The following is a 20,000-nucleotide window of genomic DNA, read 5'->3' on the forward strand; positions in this document are numbered from 1 at the left end:
AATAAAATAAAAATCTGTGGACAATCCCACAAGGTGTTCTGGTGCTCTGAAAATGACACCCAAAATGATTTGTCAGACTTGTGAGGTCTTCTGGTCAAACACTGATGGGGTTTCCTTTCTATTTATAGCTTTTTATGAGAGTGTTTCTACTTGTATCTACAAGGGGAAAAAATCATGAGGCTATGTTGGGCACGAATATGTCTTCTGAAGGCCTAAACAGAGCACAGCCAAAAACTCCAGTACAATTTGTATCGTCTTTGAGGGAATGCTATGACGATGCAGGATCATACAGACCAAAACTGACAGTTTTGCAACAAATTATTTCTATCTATGTACCAGCATGCCAAATTTAAGCTTCCTACATGGTTTAGTTCTTGAGCTACGGGCTTGTGAACTTTGACAAAAAAAAGAGTGTGAACAAAATGGGCACCCCCCTCCCCCAGTAAAATTGGCTGTAACACAGAGAGTATACATCTTACATTCAAATACATTTACAGTGTTTCTCTTAAGTACCATGGGTACACTTGGTAATATTTTCAGAATTTTTTGAGACCTAAGTGCGCGGGCACTTGTTGATTTGGCGTGGAATGACCCAGTTTGTGAGTGCGGATTTTTCTTCCTTAAACTGAAAACAAACAAACATCATTACTGCATGTCCCCTTCACAGACACCGTTCCACCACTGGGACGTTGAAAAAGTTACTGAAAAAAACTTGAACATCATAGCACTTTGGTAATACATTATTACTTAGTCATTGCCATTCTGGTAACAGTAAATTCATAACAGGGACTGTCTTAAGGGTTAGACACACACTCATCTAAGTAAGAAACTGTGTAATACTCAATGAAAAGAAACCTTTACTACCATAGTACTACACCACTATGACAGTGCACAGGGCCTTTAGTAATACATTACGGCTTGGTCATGGCCATTTTGGTAACAGCTAATTTATAAAAGGAGCTGCGTCTTAAGGGGTTAAACATGCAAACACTGTTGCTGATCAAAATAAACACCATGCCTTGTTAAAACACAAACACTGTTGCTGGTAAAAAATAAACATAATAAATAATAAACAATAAACAAGATAAACAACATTGCTGCTTAACACAAACATCACTGATTTAAAACACAAAAAGGATAGTATATATGAGCATCACTTTGAATGAACATATACACCACCATGTAAACAGCAAAGTCTAAGCATTTCTGGTATAACAAACAGTTCAGATGGTTAACACAAACATAATTGTTGTCGTTTTTTTTAACCAGAAATAACATTACCGTTGAACCGACCAAACACCACTAACATTACTGCTTAGCAACACAGTGGCTGCTGGGCCACAACTGTAAAACAAACACTCCAGAACTGAGGAAAACAACCCCAAACACTCATCACTGCTGAATAAGAAAAATACCCAGGAAGGCCTGGCCCCTGACAGAATATGATTCATTGTGTGCAATAAATGGCCTGGGTCACGTCTAAGAGCTTCCTCTTCTATTTCTGGTCCAAAGGCCCAAACCACACCCATACTGATAAGGACTAATACTGGATGTTAACCAACTTTTCCACAGCAAAGCACTGAGCCATCACTGCCAGGTAACACACACACAATGGGGGTCTACAGTTCCACGCAGCGAGCCACTGGTGTGCTATTCCCCAGCACAAAATGGGTTCTGGCTTTGGAAATGTATCGTTACTACCGCCCCACACACAGATACAAAATGGCGGTATAGTGTCCAGTTTTCCAAGGCCAATGTGAAAACACACTTTTGTCCGTGTTAATGTAAACCTATGGCCGAGCCACAATGGATTCTTTCTCCTTTTATGGCAATCAGGGCTACCTGAAGGGACTGCACGGCACACAGCACAGGGGCTCGAGTCGGAATGTTCCATTGTTGCCATGACAGTGCCGACAGAACAGTGTTTCCTTCAACTAGTGGAATGCAGGTCACAGCCATGGAGTAGACACCTAGCAATTGGAAATGATCTGTCTGACGGACGGATTTGAGTCCCTTCACTAGACCTTCACCACTGGTGTCAAAATGGGGTTACTCATTACACACAGACAGACACGGAAATACAAACACTCTCTGACACACACACACACACACACACACACACACACACACACACACACACACACACACACACACACACACACACACACACACACACACACAGTACGCAAAACAGCATGTGTGTGAGAATGTGTGGTTTTGGGTGGGGAGCAGATGCAGTTGCATTGCAGGATCATTGTCCGGTGGTGGTTAAATTACAACATCTCTCGCTCGCCTGTAATCTCAAAGCTAAAAGCTCAATAAGTAAAACACCTTCACCCGCTCCTCTCTCCCAGTACCAAGGCCTTATGGGTGGACGTCACGGATGGAAATTTCAGAGATGGGCTGGGTTGAAGAGATGGTAAAGGGGCAGTGCTGAGATGCTGGTGGGGGGTGGGGTGGGATCTACCAAACCTTCCCCCACCCTCAAAATCATGTCACTGGCAGGAAACTCCACAGGGTGTGGCTGGACGGCTACCCATCGTATAGGAAGCAGGGAAGTGTGACCATGGACAAACATACTATGCCTATGGGTGTGGCTGTCTAAAAAACAGGCGGGGTGTGTATTTCTGAGGTAAGTGACTGTGTTGGGTGTAGCTGCCCAGGGTTTTACAAAGGGGCTTGGCTGCCCAAGGTTGTCTAGTCTAGGTAAGAAGGTCAGCCATTTGTTGTTTGTTTATCCGATTAGTAAAGAAGGCTATACTTCCTCAACTGAAGGAAATCCATATTGTGACCAATACGTTTTCTCATTCTCCAAATAGGCTATTCCACTGCATATGGGGCAGGCGTGAGTTGCATTGCTTTTCTCCTTTCCTTACATAATGCACATAAGAGTGAAGAGCTCTTTCCATTATCCTAACTCTTGTCCTCCCTTATGCTTGTGGCCTCGTGATGACGCCTCAAGATGGCATCTCTTGAGCGCAATTCAAGGCCCAGCCGTGACTCGATCGGCTGGGCACTCGGCTGCAACACTGGCAACCCGGGTTTGATTCTGGCCCGAGGTCATTAGCTGAGCCCTCCCCATCTCTCTCTTCCTGCTAATTTCCTGTCTGGGCAAAACTCCCCCAAAAGTTGTTGCAGCTAGGCTGACAGAGTGGGGGAACATCTTTTGTTTTCTCCATGGAGGCGTGCCGTCAGCGAAGCGCAAGGCCACAAGCACAGTGGGCCGGGGGACGATGCATCACATACAAGGAGATTACATGTCATGACCAAACGTTAGCGACTTGGTAAAATCTGATGCACATTTCAAACTTCCCCCAGATTTCACCCCTCATATCAGCATTCTTAATGGTTTCTCAGTTCAACAGTTCCAGACCCTCTGTATGAATGAACTTAGTACGAGGATGGTAAGACCAATCTAAGAGACCACCGCTGTTGTAGATCAGTGGTTCCCCTTCCCACCCAGGAGTTCCCTACCCGTACATGTACCACTAGCGGTACGCGAGCACACCTCAGGTCATAAAAACAAATATATCGAGTGCAGTCACATTGGGATAGAGGAACAGATAAAGATCATTAGTGATGGGGTACTCATCGCAAAAAAAATTGTCTAGGGGGTACGCAGGCCTGTTGTAGATGATAATACTGTGCAAAGGTGTGCATGGGCAGGCTTGGGGGGGGGGGGTGTCATAATTCTATAAATTGCTGAGTAACAGTATTCACTTGTATAGTTATTAATACCGGTATGCAATTGCCTTCCAGACTTTTTGGAAATATTAGTGGACAGGACAAACTATTAATGGAAAAACTAGCAAAAAATTCGACTAAGAATAAGGAGGATGGTGGGTAGGTCAAAAAGCAGGTCCCTGCAGAGAATGTTTGGGAACCACTTCAATACTATATGGGAGGGAATGAACAATTTTACTAGAATGATGAAGGCATATATGTGTGCATATGTGTGCGTGAGACTGTGTGTGTGTATGTGCGCATCTTTCTGTGTATACAGACTTTGAAGCGTTCATGGTGTGTGTGTGTGCGCGTGTGTGTGTGTGTGTGTGTGTGTGTGTGTGTGTGTGTGTGTGTGTGTGTGCGCGTGTGTGTGTGTGTGTGTAAAAGAGTTTGTGGAACTGCATGTGTGGCCATGTGACTGAATTAGTTTGCACTGATGTATGAGCCAATACAGACTGCGTGTTTGCGTTCATGTGGGTGTGAGTGAGCCTATAGCCTAGGCATCTATGTACCACCGCAAATAGCCTATATGTGTAGGAGGTGAATGAGAGGAATTCAGCTACTGAATTACACTCTGTGTGTGTGTGTGTGTGTGTGTGTGTGTGTGTGTGTGTGTGTGTGTGTGTGTGTGTGTCTGAACGGGCACACCTGCTTGAGGTATGACATGACGCAGTGTCAATATTTGTTTCACGGAGCTCTAAACACACAGAATGGTTAAACATCAAAAACAACACACACACACACACACACACACACACACACACACACACACACACACACACACACACACACACACACACACACACACACAATAGTAACAGTATAGTAACCAACACCTGAGATGGTACCCAATAGTAACAGAGAAGCTGATAGGATTTTGTATGCATTACAATGCTGGATTCATGTCTTCCATAAGTAGGCTACAACGTATTGATAAGACATGTTCCACGGTTCACTAGATAACTCAGCCAACCACTGGCATAAGTACACTCAGTTCTCTCAGAGTAGGTTACAGTGTAAAATAGATCAAACAGTATGGGCCTGCGCGAGAGGAAGTACTTCTGAAAGGATGGGGAACAACGTTCAGAAGTCTTTTTCTTTCATGTGACACAGCAGACATCCTCCAACAGCAAAAAAGAAAAAAAACACCTCGACCACAATCAAACCAAAATGCGCGTGTTTGTCTTAAGTGTGGTTGTTTTGAAGTAGGGGCCACAGTCTCAACACTTTGACAACCATATGTTCCAAAATTGCTGCTCCTGTGGTAACGAGCAGACGTACGTGACATCTACCGGAGGTGCCACTGCAAACCAGCTGATGCAACACGCCGTTATATCGATGACGATTGAACAACCTCGGTGGGCCATGGTGTTTCATTGCGAAAACGTTAAAAAGAAACTTGAGGCAGACTCGAATGATGCATCACAATTGCATACAAAAAAACACTAAACAAATCACGTCCAACCCATCCAAATCCAAAACTGAACACGTGTTTGTGTGAATGATGACAAAAGGCGAAGATGTTACATTCTTTTTGACCAAGGTTACAGCGGTGAGTTACAAACTTTCGGAGTCGATCGTGTTACACTGCGCACTGGGAGGGAGCAGAGCAGCTGTTGACATCCAACGCTAATTAGCCGGAAGCTAACTGGCTAACCTAAGTTTCCCAAGAGGCAACCCAGACACATTTTGTTCGTGTCCAAATGCATGCTTTGCTCTGTTACCTTGGTCTGCGTCCTCCATCCTCGGCTTGACGTTGGCTCTTTTTTCCTGACTTGTCTCTCACTTCTTGGCTGCCAGTATCCTCTTCTCAGCGTTCTCCTGCAATCTTGGATTTCTCACACACGCCGCCAGACAGCTCGAGAGTGGGGTGGGGTCGGTGTGTGTCGTCACCGCGCACGGCACGTAAAAATGTAAACAGAAAGAAGCACGTGGTTCTGGTGACACTTTTTTCCACCTCTTCTTTTTTTTCTTCCAGAAGTTTCAAATGCTTACATAAAACTGTAAAGTATTGATTCTGCTCTATCTTACGTACAACACAAACACCCATTAAAACCCCACTAACTTTATATGAAGAAAAAGTTGACAGAAGGACATTAATTGGATAGAGGAATAGGTGTATGTCAGCAGAAAACAAGTAAGCACCCCTTCCAAGCACGTTAATACTTTTATCTTTGTTACTCTAGCACTGACGTTTTAAACAAAGCTTGGGCTTGACAAATAGATATTTTTAGACTCCTAGGCTAAACCATTAGGCACTCTTGGACAAAAGTGCGTCCTGGCATCTCCATAGCCCACCATGGTGGATTTAGATATGACTCTCGGAGGAATTAACACCCCGACTATTAGTAGCCCAGCAGGATGATCCCCCCTGTTCACACACAGTCGCCTGTAAGCCAACAATCGGAAACTGGACACTCATTGGTGCGCCTATTGTCAATTCCAGTTATTACATGACAGCAGATGAGCGCGAGATAAAGAGCGTCACCTACTGGACAAAAGCCACGCAGACGTATTTAGAGAAGTTGCACTTGCATTACTATAATAGTACATTTTATTTTTTTGAGGGCAGGAAATATGAAGTATACTTTCTTTACCTTAATGCCCCACTCATGTCACTGCTGTGCTGTCCCGTAAGTGGCTTCTCATTTTACAGGTGTTATTAGGCCTATTTCCAACGACAAGCCAAACCATTCTTAACACAAAACAACTATCATGTAACAATAGTCTTTATATAATAATTTTAAAACATTGTTTCCTTGTTTTGTTGGCATTTTTCTGATTACAGAAACCTGCTCCACTTAGCCTATGCAGACCATTGGCTGTCAAAACACTGGCGACACGCGTCCGCGTCTTGTAATTCGGAGTGCCCTAACTGCTCAAAGTAGGGGGTATGAAAGAAAGAGGGTGATTTATTTGTTAAGGGCGAGCCGTTTCAAAGGTGAAAAGCGAACGAGGGTGCCGTCGCCACAAAATCCCCCTTGCTGTCCGCGTCACCCCCCTCCCCATCTTCCTTTAGGCGAGCCCCCACGACCCCCCTTACTTACTCTGGCCGAGATGCATTGTGGGGGAAGTCGTTGCCATTCGACCTCTGCGGGGCCTGCGCGGACGCACATAGAACCCTGAAATTCATTATGCGTTTAAAACCCTTATTTATTTCCGCATAACCTACATACTCTCAGCGGGAGGCCACAGCGGAAAAACAACGATTCAACAAAATTCGACAGACTTCGCTGCAATCATCCAAAGACTGTAAGGAATTCTAATTACCCGGAAAAGAAATTTTGTTGAGACACTGTAGATTGTAATTTATTAAGAAAATGTCCGGAGAGAGAAACCGCAGGTCGCTGGCTTTCCGAGGAGGTGGATTAGCCGCAACCGGTCCCAGTGGCAGCGGAGGCAGCAACAGTAACAGCTGGGAGGCCCAGGCCTGCCAAGACCGACATTTGAACGGGAACAGGCCAGATCAAGACGAGGATAGGGTTCTGGGGGCAAAAGGACCATCGCTTGGGAAAGTCGAGGGTGGGGGGTCCGTCAGCGATAGCACAGAACCAGAGGCGGAGGAAGAAGAGGACCCGGAAGGGGGCAACTCGCTAGCTGGGGACCGCGGAGAAGACCGAGTCGGCTGGACTACAGTGACGGTCGGAGAAGACGGGTCTAGGAAAGGTGGCATTTGGACACCGGGGAACGGCGTGAAATCGGAGGATCGCACGGGATCCGGGCACGAAAAAGGCAAAGCCAGGAGCGGGGCAGACACGGAGGAAACGGGTGTCAGGAAACCGTGGGTCGAAATGAGACCGCAGACGCTGCTTCAGAAACACTCGCTGTTCCAAGGCTCCTGGTTGCAGGAGTTTCCATGGCTCAAGTTTTGCCAAGAAACCGGACTTATGTCCTGCTCATGGTGTCACAACATTGCCACTAACCAAAACGATGAACTGGTCAAAGGCAGTCGGAATTACAAGCGGGCCTTGCTTTTAAGACATCACCTGTCCTCGGAACACGGGAGGAATGACCCGACAAAACAGGTAGCTATGAGGATCTTTTTGGGGTTCAATGTATCTGTCGGCAAAGTGTAAGAAGTATCTGAAAAGCAATGGTTGTGGACATCGATTGATAAAACATTGCCCGGAATGACAGATGTGTTGTATTATTTTAGACTGACCTGTTCTCTGCTAATTTTAGCGAGCTAATGGGTTCTCTGGGCAGCTAGCAGTGTTGGCTAATGATAAATTCAGCTGCGATACCACAGCTAGCCAGCTAACGTTAGCCATAAAATTAATGATTGTAAAGAAGCAGTGGAAGCTTTTTTGGTTGGCGTGTGCTGTATAGCTCATAGTAGTGAGTTGACATGTGAAGTCTTGCTGTACTCGTTTTAGATGTGGACAATCACAAATCATGCCGATATGTCACAATAATCTGAGGTTGTTTGAGCGCTGACTTGTTTTGTCGAGTCTGAAGTTGGACTACGTGAGCACTAGCATAACGTTACTTGTCATCCGTGCACAACCCAACGCAGGCTCCCTCCTCAAGTTAGCTTGATTAGCTTTGGGTTTTAAGTCGCCGACGGTTTGACAGCTTCTCTACGGTGGACGTGTAGCCTACATGTTACATATCACATGCTGCTTTGTAAGAATGCAAATGTTGAGTTTGGCTGGAAAATATTGTCAAATGGCGGAGCGTTGGGTAGCATTTTGACAGCCCTGGGAACGTCACCTGACAGCCAACATCATAATAATATAGGGCCAATTAAACATTGCCCATCATCAATGGCCTCCATTGTTCTGCCCGAAGCGAATCTGGTATCGGGGGGTGCAATTATCAACCCAAGCTCGTTGCTGTGGCAACTAACTTGATTGCTACTAGAGGTCACACAATGGCATGGGCTTGACCCTAAAGTCATTGGGGAGCCGCACCCCAAACCACCCCCATCGCCCTCTCTTCCTTTGAACGCTGCCTCGCCTGTAAAAGAAACAAGTGACCTCTGCCACCTCTCATTCTTTCCCGAAGGGCAGCTAAATTAGAGCCATTGTGTTAGGTGACTCCCCAAAATCCATACATGGCAGAATGCTACCGGCGACATCACACCGGCGTAAATCACCTTGCCTTCGTTAAGACCGGCTACACACCACCAGCACTGCTGTCCCTGATGCTACGTGCCGTACAGTGCATACAACCGGAGGGGATTTAAACGCCGTCACGTGACGCCTTGACCTGTAACTCCTTGGGTCGGGCCGAGAATCGAAGATCAATGCGGGCAGAAATTTGTTAAAGCACACACATAGACCTCTCATTATGCTCAGTGCTGCACCTGGCGTGGGGGGTGGGTTCAGCATAATAGTATTATCAGAGTAATTACTTTTGTTGAAATTACATGTCATATAGCCTACATATTGACTTGTATCTGTGGTTTACTATTGCCCATTCAGATCAAGTACTACTACCACTACTACTACTACTACTACTACTACAACTACGCATCTTATAAAGAGATTAATGCGTGCCCAGCCACGCAGCCTTTAAGTGACTTTTGGTTAGTGGTGTGGCACAAGCCAGCAGCCTCGGGTTGGCATGGCCTGCCAGTGTTTGGCACCGGTCCTGTTTGGCAGCCCTTGGTGGCTCGAGTGAATGTGATCGGGCACAATCCCTTTAAATTGCCCAGCGGAGGAAGTCAAATAAAACCGATCACTTTAATAAGACTGCTGGAGGAACAATCCTTGCCTCCGTCTCGCTCTCTCGCTCTCTCTCTCTCTCTCTCTCTCTCTCTCTCTCTCTCTGCCGCCCCCATCTCTAATTAGGAAGGAAGGCACTGGGAGGGGGATTACGGGCTCCTCCCTAGCAACAAGGTCGTTAAGATGCCATTTTGGGCTTTGGGCAACAACATTACACCCTTTGTTTGGCGAGGGTGGGTTTTTAAAAAAGATAAAGTCAGTCCTCTCTGCAAGTCATTACTACACCAGCCCATCCAAATCCCACAACTAAAAAAAGTTCACTTCTTAATTTGTCTGTCTTATTCTCTGTTTCCATCTCTGTCTCTGTCTCTGTCTCTCTCTCGCTCTCTCCCTCTCCCTCTCCCTCTAGCTCTCTCTCTTTTAATTCTTCCCCGAACCCCATGCTTAACGCCCCTGTGCTGCTTTTGTGGTGTTGTGCTGCTTAGTGGTGTTGCACAACCACGGCTCCCCACCCTGCCCTCCTCGTCTCTTTTCACTGGAGGATGCTGTTTGACCGGTCAGCCCATTAACAATAGGGCACGGGTAGATGCCTTGGGGTGGTGTACTGTGTCGTCGCTAGCTAACTGCGGTGAGTGAAGCACTGCTAGCTAGCTAGCTAGGCTAGGGAAGAAGCCAGAAGAGCTAGCCTCCCCTCCACCACAGCTGTGCTGTGCGGTGCAGTGCTGTGTGGTGCTTGTGCTGAAGGCCTAACTCAATTAGGGCTACTGGGGGAAGGGGGGGTTACCAGGACAAGCAGGGAGAACACTGGAGGGCTTGTGACCTCACAGAGCAACAGCACACGGACACATGGCAAGAGTAGAACCCCGTGGTACCAACCTCGGGACTCACTGTCTCTCCCTCTCTTTTCTCTCTCCACGCTAGCTAGGATTGGAGATGGGATGGGAGGCACTCACACACGGCCATTATGGGGTCTTAGAGATGGAGAGATAGGAGAGGAGAGGGGAGGAGAGGAGAGGGAGTGAATGATCAACAGAGGGGAGGGGAGATTAAAGAGCCGCGCCACACACACACACACACACACACACACACACACACACACACACACACACACACACACACACACGCACAGCATTATGGGGTCACAGAAAGAGGGCTATGCAAAGAGAGAGTGAAAATGCTTTATAAGGAGTCTTACTGCGAGACAGATTGGACTGTATGAAAGACAGACAGAAAGAGATAAGTACAGAACAGAAGCATTATTTGGTAAGAGAGATAGAGATGGAGAGAGGAAATGAAAGATGGGTAGGGGGGGTATTGAAACGCGCACACACACTCGCACGCACGCGCACACACTGTCAGTGTCATGGCGTGGGTAGAGGTCGAGAAAATTCTAGACAGGTAGTGAAGGATCACCCCAGAGAGACCAAAGCACATATGGGATACGTGGATCTGTTAAGGAGATGGGGGGGGAGCAGAGGGGAAATGAATGAAATGTCAACAGAGAGATGAAAACGCACCTGGTGCAGGCCCTACCGTGGTGCAAATGGTAGGGCATTCATTTGCTATGCGGCCGACCCGGGTTCGACTCCCGGCCCGGGTCCTTTGCCGACCCTTCCCCATCTCTCTCTGCCCACTCACTTCCTGTCACTACCTTCACTATCCTGTCAAATAAAGGCAATAAAAAGCCCCCAAAAAATCATGTGCACTGTGCAACGATGACATTAACACTGTTAACATTAACGTCACAGAGAATGAAAGAGACAGCGAGGTCAGTAAAAACGACAAAGACGGACCGAAACACAGACACGCTAACAATGATTATGTGGTTTCGATAACACTAAGGAAGGGGCGAAAGAATGAGAGACAGACAGAAGACACACACACACACACACGCACACACACACACACACACACACACACACACACACACACGCACACACACACACACACACACGCAGAAGACACAGTGAGGAATTCTGAATGTGCAAGCTGTGCTCTGTGCGTATTGTCTTGGCAAGGGCCTGGAGGCTGCCGTGTCCCTCCCACACCTCTGGGTCAGGCACACTGCTGCATTGTTTGTGCATCTGGGAGAGGAATGGGGTGGGGTGGGCTGGAGGTGGAGGTGGAGGGTAAGGGGGTGAGGGTGTGTGTGTGGGGGGGTACATACAACACAGGGGCCCTGAGGGGTAAGGGAGGGGTACACACACACACACACACACACAAAATAATATGGTAGGAGCACACACACACACACACAGAAAACAACAAAGTGCCATCGCTGTTGTCAGGGGACAAAGGCGGGTCGGTCGCCCTGTGCTGGGGTCAGCCATGAAGAGTACCATCCCGCTACAGGCAAGTGTGTGTGTGTGTGTGTGGTACATGAGGAAGCTTGTCGTCGTCATGGCATTTTTCAGAGGAAGATCTATGAGAGCGTGGTAGAGGGTAGAAGCTGCAGAAGTGGAACACCAGTGGTCACACACACACACACACACACACACACACACACACACACACACACACACACACTCGGACCGCTCCAGTTCCACACTGAACCGAAAGTCACAGGTGCGGCTAGGACAGAGAACCAGGTCATCTGACCATTTGTGTGTGTGTGTGTTTGTGTATATGTGTGTGAATGAGTAGAATAGACATTCTACCTAAAAGACAGCCTATTGTTTGAATACATCAGATGTTTTTTTGGCCTGGGAATCAATTGAATGCAGCGGACCTAACCTGGCCATCTGTGAAAGCAGGAGATTTTTATACTTTCTGGTGTAAACAAAGGCAGCAGAAACTCTCTCTCTCTCACACACACACACACACACACACACACACACACACACACACACACACACACACACACACACACACACACACACACGCAAATTCATTCTCCAGACCCCTTCAGATTTAGGGGGAAAATAAAAGAGCCACGTCAGAAGCACACTGTCACCACACACTCATTTGGATGGCCTCAGAAGAAAAAGTGTGTGTGTGTGTGTGTGTGTGAGGGAGAGCGAGTGAAGGGGCTCTTCGCAGCATCTGTGCTGCAGTGCTTACACGTGGCACATCTGGAGAAAGGATGAGCCGTGTGTGTGTGTGTGTGTGTGTGTGTGTGTGTGTGTGTGTGTGTGTGTGTGTGTGTGTGTGTGTGTGTGTGTGTGTGTGTGTGTGTGTGTGTGGTGACGGAGACAGAGAAGGAGAGGGATAGTTTAAGGCCGTTCCACACAGGTTCAGCATCCCAGGTCTCTCTTTTTTCTATGCTTGTCTTTTAAATTCGGGACACAGTCGGTAAACAAATATTTAATATACACCTGTTCATAATCTCTTGTTAACAATGCCAACAGACGTGTTTAAAGAATCATACGGACACGTATAAACATCCCATCTCCCAACACACACACACACACACACACACACACACACATGCACGCAGGAACGCACGCAGGCAGGCAGGCAGGCAGGCGAATTAGCAGCCTGCTGTGAAGACAGCACCCTGAAACGTAGAGCAACACCCCGTCTCTCAACACCCCTCCCTATGGAAACAAAAGGGCTGTGGTGACAAGAGACAATAGGGACACCGAAACCGCCGGTTGGCCTAAACAAACACACCACCTATTTATCTCCCCAAGACATCTCTCTCGCGCGCGCTCCGCCCCCATTACACCCCCTCTCCCTGGTCCTCACTCTGTCACCTCAAACTTTTCACTGCTACAGTCAAGGACTATGACTGCAGTCACATTGGATAATAAAATATACATCTGTGACTTAAATAAATTCACACACTCATGGCAATGCCATACATAGCATCTGTGACTTGTATACGGTAAATATGTAGGTATGTGGCAGTGCCCTTGCCCTATATATTTTTCTTTCGGTTTAGTAAACGCACACTTGTGTGAGGTGCCCTCGGTGGTACAGTAGGTTACTTTATCAACGCAGTTGCCGTCACACACTAATAAACTTGACTCTGTAGTTTCTGGTTTTTTTGACAACATTTCGAAACGAAACATTGCAAACACAAGTGTGTGACTGAAGACATCTCACATGAATATATGATATGATGAGCAGCAAAATGTTTGATTCTTGCTATTCAATATTGAATGGACATGCAGTATATGGTTTCTACGCACAAATTTTTAATACTCGGCTAGGGTTGACTGCGGCTGGTGAGCATTTTTAGGACTGACGCAGCCAGTTGAGAATATTAGTCAAGGGGTTTTTCCTTTGTGATGTCAGCAATTTTAGAACGGTGTTGCTTTGTGATGTAATAATACGTCTGGGCATGTTTCTCCCGAGACAAGACGGTTTGGTGACAAAGTGCGGAAGTGCGCACGGGGATGTGAAAAAGCAGCGTGTGTACAGTATATGACAGTACTGTGTGTGTGTGTGTGTGTGTGTGTGTGTGTGTGTGCGTGTGTGTGCGTGTGTGTGTGTAGAGGCTGAATTATAAAAGCTGAGAGTACCCCTTTACAAAGCATCAGTGCCCAGTACCCCCCTGGGGAGAGAGAGCTGGCATTGTGAGTGCTGAAGTGGTGTGCAGCACATCGCACCGCACTGGAATGGCTTACCCAGCCTCTCTATATCACCCAGCTTTTATGGCAACATCGCGCTCGCAATAACCCCATCCGGGCTCCGAGCACTCGTGTGTGTGTGTGTGTGTGTGTGTGTGTGTGTGTGTGTGTGTGTGTGTGTGTGTGTGTGTGTGTGTGTGTGTGTGTGTGTGTGTGTGTGTGTGTGTGTGTGTGTGTGTGTGTGTTGCATCAGCCCTCAGCGCTGAGCCCGTCAAAGCCAGTAATAGCCCCTTCCTTAATTGAGCAGAGCACCCTGTGTGTGTGTGTGTGTGTGCATGTGTGTGTGTGTGCGTGTGGTCCCACATACAGCCTGCGATGGGCCAGGCCTTGTAATAACCCCATCTTAGCAGGGGTGTGTGTGTGTGTGTGTGTGTGTGTTTCTGTGTGTGTGTGTGTGTGTGTGTGTGTGTGTGTGTGTGTGTGTGTGTGTGTGGGAGGAGGGTGGGTCAGCCTCCACCCCTGAGAAATGGATTTAATCTGAACTGCTGAAGCAAAAACCCAGCTGTGTGGCAAAAGCTTTGGAAACGGGGGATGAAGTGGGAGGGGAGGGCAGGGGAGGGGGGAGAGATATTGTGTGTGTACGTGTACGTGGGTGGGGGGGGGGGCAGGGGGGCAAAGTGGATATACCAAAGCCAGAGCTATATAAATTACTCTGGATTAGGGCATCTGCTTTGCAATGCAAAAAAAAATGTCAGTCAGAAATGCCCGCAAGCGTGCATGCCTGGCACACACACACACACACACATGCACACACACACACACACACACACATACACACACACACATATGCACACACACACACACACACACACACACACACACACACACATACACATTCTCTGTAACTCTCCCTCCCACATTAATGCGCTAGGTACCAGCCGGTCCGGCCTGTATGTTGGTGCTTTTACCCCTCTCTGAGGATGAGGAGGATGAGCTGCTGTAGCCTTCATCCCCCTCGCTGATGTCAGCTGTGTGTGTGTGTGTGTGTGTGTGTGTGTGTGTGTGTGTGTGTGTGTGTGTGTGTGTGTGTGTGTGTGTGTGTGTGTACATTGAGGTTGCAGTCCAGCCCCTATCCTCTTGTCCTGGTGTGGTGTAAGCTGGCCTCTCTGCTTTGTGTTGCCTATGGCCCGATACCTCTCACCCGTGGGACCAGGCTGCGTGTATGTGTGTGTGTGGGAACGAGTGTGTAGGCTATAGTGTGGGAGTGAGTGTTTTGGGCTTGTGTGCTTGTGTGTGTGTATGTGTGTGTGTGTGAGAGAGAGTGAGAGTGAGAGTGAACATGAGTGTGTTGACTGCGTTGGAGTGAGTGTTTTGGGCTATAGTTTGTGTGTGTGTGTGTGTGTTTGTATGTGAATATGAGTGTATTGACTATAGTTTGTGTGTGTGTGTGTGTGTGTGTGTGTGTGTGTGTGTGTGTGTGTGTGTGTGTGTGTGTGTGTGTGTGTGTGTGTGTGTGTGTGTGTGTGTGTGTTTGTTTGCACGCTTTGAGCAGTTGGTGTGTGTGGTGGGTTTTGCTGGAAACCGTGTTCCCACAATGTGACAGGCAGGCGGCCCCAAGAACCAGTCGGACCTGTTCCCCTGTCGGGGCCAGTGTCACTGGATCCAGGCCTTTGTGTTTACTCTGGATGTGGCCCTAACCCTCTCTTTCTGTTTGTGTGTGTGTGTGTGTGTTTGTGTGCGCGTGTGTGTGTGTGTGTGTGTGTGTGTGTGTGTGTGTGTGTGTGTGCGTGTGCGTGTGTGTGCGTGTGTGTGTGGCCGCAACACTGATACACTGCACTGTGATAAGGCCCAACGTGTCTAAAACGTCATTGTTCAGGGGTGCATTTCTTGACAACATCATTGCTAACTAAGTTAGCAACTTACTTGGTTGCAATGCAATTTCCCATTACAAACCTAGTAAGTTTGGGGGGCGCTGTGGCGCACCGCGCTAAGCCCCCACATTTGGGCTTACATTGCCCACGGGGACCACGGTCATTTCCCGACCATGCCCCATCTCTCTCTCCCAGTCATTTCCTGTCTACTCTCACACTGTTCAATAATAACAAAGGCCAAGCCACCCCCCCCCCCAAAAAAAAATTGTTTAAAAAATAGAAACATAGTAAGTTGCTGGTTAGTTACTGGTTAGCAACCATGCCTTCGAAAAATGGGGTCCACTATTGTTTGTTGTTTATTATGACGGTATGGGGTAAGGCTGGGAAATCATCCGGGCTGGACTCGAACCCTCAAGTGAACCTGACAAAGCACAAGCCAAGCGCGTTGTTCTCTAAATGAAATAAAATTTTAAAAATCAGCAAAATTAAGTCCACCAGTGTGTGGCGCCGGTGATTCTTCTTATTTTCTGATGACTGCACTTCACCAGCACTTGAAAAGCTGTGCTGAGCTTCAGACCATTCGAACCCTTTGGGTGTTTTTAAAAATGTGTAGTGTAATGTAAGTGTAATGTAATACAATGTGTTGTGTGTGTGTATATCCAGGAGCTGGGCAGCCCATCTTCCTCCATGTTGGCTGATCACCACCACCACCACCACACCCACCATTCCGGAAGTAGGGACGACATGGACGGAGGCGAAGAAGAGCAGGACGAAGACGAGTGCCGAGGAGGGGGAAACAACAACAAGAACAACAACAGCACCAACAACATCACCAATAGCAACAGCGGTGGCGGTGGAGGCAGCAACCCCAACGAGCACTCCTACTGCTACCAGCTGCTGCAGGAGCTGGACAAGCAGCGCAAGAGCGGCATCCTGTGCGACGTCAACATCGTGGTGAGCGGCAAGGTCTTCCGCGCCCACAAGAACATCCTGGTGGCCGGCAGCCGCTACTTCAAGACCCTCTACTGCCTGACCAAGTGCCAGGAGATGGGCATGGGCGGCGGAGGAGCTGGGGGTGGTGGTGGAGGAGGTGGTGGAGGCGGAGGAGGAGGAGGTGGTGGCGTGGGGAGCAGTTGCGACCAGGCCCAGGTGACCCATCTGGACGTGGCGGCGGTGCAGGGCTTCTCGGTCATCCTCGACTTCCTGTACTCGGGCAACCTCCTCTTGACCAGCCAGAACGCCATCGAGGTTTGTGTTTTGTGTCATGTTTGCCTTGTGGGTTTTTTTTTGTAGCCTCTTACTGCAGATGGGGTCGCCGGCGACTCTATTCACTTGCTGAAAATGCTTAACTACATCATAACAACATTGCAATGACATTACAGAGAGCCATAGTGCTGCGCTAAGGGGTTAAATTATTTATCATTTTTATATTCATAATTAATTATTAAATTATTTATAATTTTTATATTTATAATTAATTATTAAATTATTTATACCGATACCACCCTATTTGAAATTATATGAAGGGCTTTAGTGCATACTACTTGGATGTGAAATCATTGCATGGCTTTGTCAGGCTGCTGCCTACCTTTGTGAAACAGGAACAAGACTAATTCAAAGTAAATCCAGCAAAACTTTTTAAATACCTCTATGAAATGGCTAATTTCAAGGCTGTGTCATACAACCACCTGTAAATGGTATCGGTGCCCTATTTGTTGGTACTCGCCGATACCGATACCACCATTTTAGTGCCGATCCACCGATCCACCGATACTGGTATCGGTATCGGTGCAACACTAATCTCAATTGGTGCACTTGTGCACTTCAGTGTCCATGTTTCAGTGTGTATGCCGTATTAGTTACGCACTGAAACATAGTGCCTGAAGTGCACAAGTGCGCCATTTGAGATCCAGCCTAAGAGTCTCTTCTGCCAGGAAGTCCTGGTCAACATGGTAGTCTACATATAGCTCCAGATGCAGAAAGACACATACGTGCACAATAAGGAAAATAAACCTACATAAAACATAATATCTGTTTATGTTTAAAAACGATGACATTCCTCTCCAGCTAAGTAATAATTTAATGCAATCCAATGTCCAAGTTGTTTCAGCTGTGAATATTAGATTTTTTTAGGGTCTTTTTATGCCTTTATTGACAGGATGGTATGAGATGCTGACAGGAAGTGAGTGGGAGAGGGAGACGAGAGAGGATTGGGAAATGACCTCGTGCGGACTCGAACCAGGGTCCCCATGGGCAATAAAGCCCAAATGTGGGAGGCTTAGGGCGTTAAGCCACAGCGCCCCCGAATATTTGATATTTAATAATGTGATAATACGGTACTGTGGCGGGTGATGTCAGCTGGCCAGTGTAACTTAGATGTTAGTAGGGGTGTAAATCACAGCCTTCATGACGATACGATACGGTATCGATTTCTTACACCAGGGATTCGATTTTTTTTCGATATGTAAGAATTCCCCACGATACAATGCGATTTGGTTCGATTCGATTTTTTCCAATTATTTTTCCACTACTATTGTGCTATGGAGCTAGGGCATTGCACAGGGGCCAGCGATTCGATTATTTTCGATTCTTAAGAATGCCCCACGATACGATGCGATTCGATTAAATCGCCGCCGATACTTCCGATACATCTCGATTTTATTTACATCCCTAGTTGTTAGCTGTGCATATTTGATATTTAACATGGTAATTGCAGTATACTGTACTGTGGCAGGTGTAACTGAGTTGTTTTAGCCAAGATGGTTTGAATAATGGTGTACTCTGCTGTGCTGTCCCATGGCAGGTGATGTCGGTGGCCAGCTACCTGCAGATGACCGAGGTGGTGCACTCCTGCCGGGCCTTCATCAACGACGCCCTGAACATCAGCATCAAGCAGGAGGCCCCCGACTCGGTGGTGCTCGACTACAACAAGCGCCGCATGCTGTCCAAGGACGGCGCGGGGGGCTGCGTCACCACCTCCGCCTCCTCCTCGGAGAACAAGAAGAGCACGGGCAACTTCTGGGCCACTAGCATCCTGTCCAAGCTGTCCATCAAGGCCAGCACCACCACCACCACCACCTCCTGCCTCGTCAAGGAGGAGCCAAACGACTCGCTGGACGTCTCCTCCTCGGCCAATGACAGCTGCTGCTCCGCCTCGGGGGGCGCCGGCACGCCCGAGTATACTGACGACGGCGCCAAATGTGGCAGCACTGTCGGCGGCACGCAGAGTGGCGTGACGCCCGTCTTTGTGTGGAACGAGCCCGTGCTGAACACGGGCGTGAGCGTGAAGGTGGAGGCTGGGGCGTCGGCGGGCACCGGCGTTGGCATGGGCGGGCGGTCGTCGGAGCCGGGCAGCGGGCGCAGGAAGAAGCAGGCGGCCCGGCGCTTCGTCTACAACTTCCCGCCGCCGCCCGAGCCTGAGGAAGGGGGGTTCGACGAGGGCATGTACATCCAGCCGTCCGCGTCCTACAAGCGGGAGGACTTCAAGCGGGAGGAGTTCACTTTCCTCTCTGACAACACCGGTGAGGGACACACACACGCACATTCATGCACATGCACGCAATACGTTCCTCTCTGATACCGTTTGTCCTCTCTGCACACATTCTCTGATTCAGAAATTCTCTTTTTCACTTCTGATCTCTTGTTCAAATACACTTGACTAAGCCTGCATCTACACGTCAATTCATGTCTCTGTCTCTCTGTCTCTCTGTTTCTGTCTGTCTGTCTCTCTCTCTCTCTCTCTCTGTCTTTTTTCTATCTTGCCCATATGCCCGTAAGATCATCCACCCATACACACACACATATACACATCATAGGAAAGATCACAGCATAAACGGTATCCATTTAGAAAAACACCTTGTACCTCACAGCATACAAAATTGCTGACACACACACACACACACACACACACACACACACACACACACACACACACACACACACACACACACACACACACACACACACACACACACTACTTCCTCTTCGGCTAGAGTGGGATCATGACAATCTCATCACAGTAACTGATCTTCTACGTGTGTGTGTGTGTGTGTGTGTGTGTGTGTGTGTGTGTGTGTGTGTGTGTGTGCACGTGCGTGCGTGCGTGCGCGTGCGTGCGTGTTTCAGGGTGTGTGTAAAAAATCCCTGGCCAAGGTTTCGGGTGCTGTTGCAATATCAGAGCTGGCATTCCTGAAACGAAGATAACAGCCTCAAAAGAATAC

General features: G+C 47.9%; 2 protein-coding genes across 2 annotated transcripts in view; one reads left to right on the top strand and one right to left on the bottom strand.

The window, feature by feature from the left end:
- Positions 1-5,594, bottom strand: part of tpd52 (tumor protein D52) — a 41,038-nt gene extending 35,444 nt beyond the window's left edge. The window contains exon 1 of the mRNA XM_063185399.1: positions 5,451-5,594. Within this exon, the coding sequence (XP_063041469.1) occupies positions 5,451-5,469 (19 nt within the window). The 5' untranslated portion in view covers positions 5,470-5,594. The remainder of the gene's footprint in view (positions 1-5,450) is intronic.
- A 1,186-nt stretch (positions 5,595-6,780) lies between these two features.
- zbtb10 (zinc finger and BTB domain containing 10) overlaps positions 6,781-20,000 on the top strand; it is a 26,262-nt gene continuing 13,042 nt past the window's right edge. Inside the window, exons 1-3 of the mRNA XM_063185400.1 lie at positions 6,781-7,751; positions 16,444-17,028; positions 18,584-19,301. Coding sequence (XP_063041470.1) covers positions 7,047-7,751; positions 16,444-17,028; positions 18,584-19,301 — 2,008 coding nt within the window. The 5' untranslated portion in view covers positions 6,781-7,046. The remainder of the gene's footprint in view (positions 7,752-16,443; positions 17,029-18,583; positions 19,302-20,000) is intronic.

Source organism: Engraulis encrasicolus, chromosome 20 (assembly GCF_034702125.1).
Source record: "Engraulis encrasicolus isolate BLACKSEA-1 chromosome 20, IST_EnEncr_1.0, whole genome shotgun sequence".
NCBI classification, from domain to species: domain Eukaryota; kingdom Metazoa; phylum Chordata; class Actinopteri; order Clupeiformes; family Engraulidae; genus Engraulis; species Engraulis encrasicolus.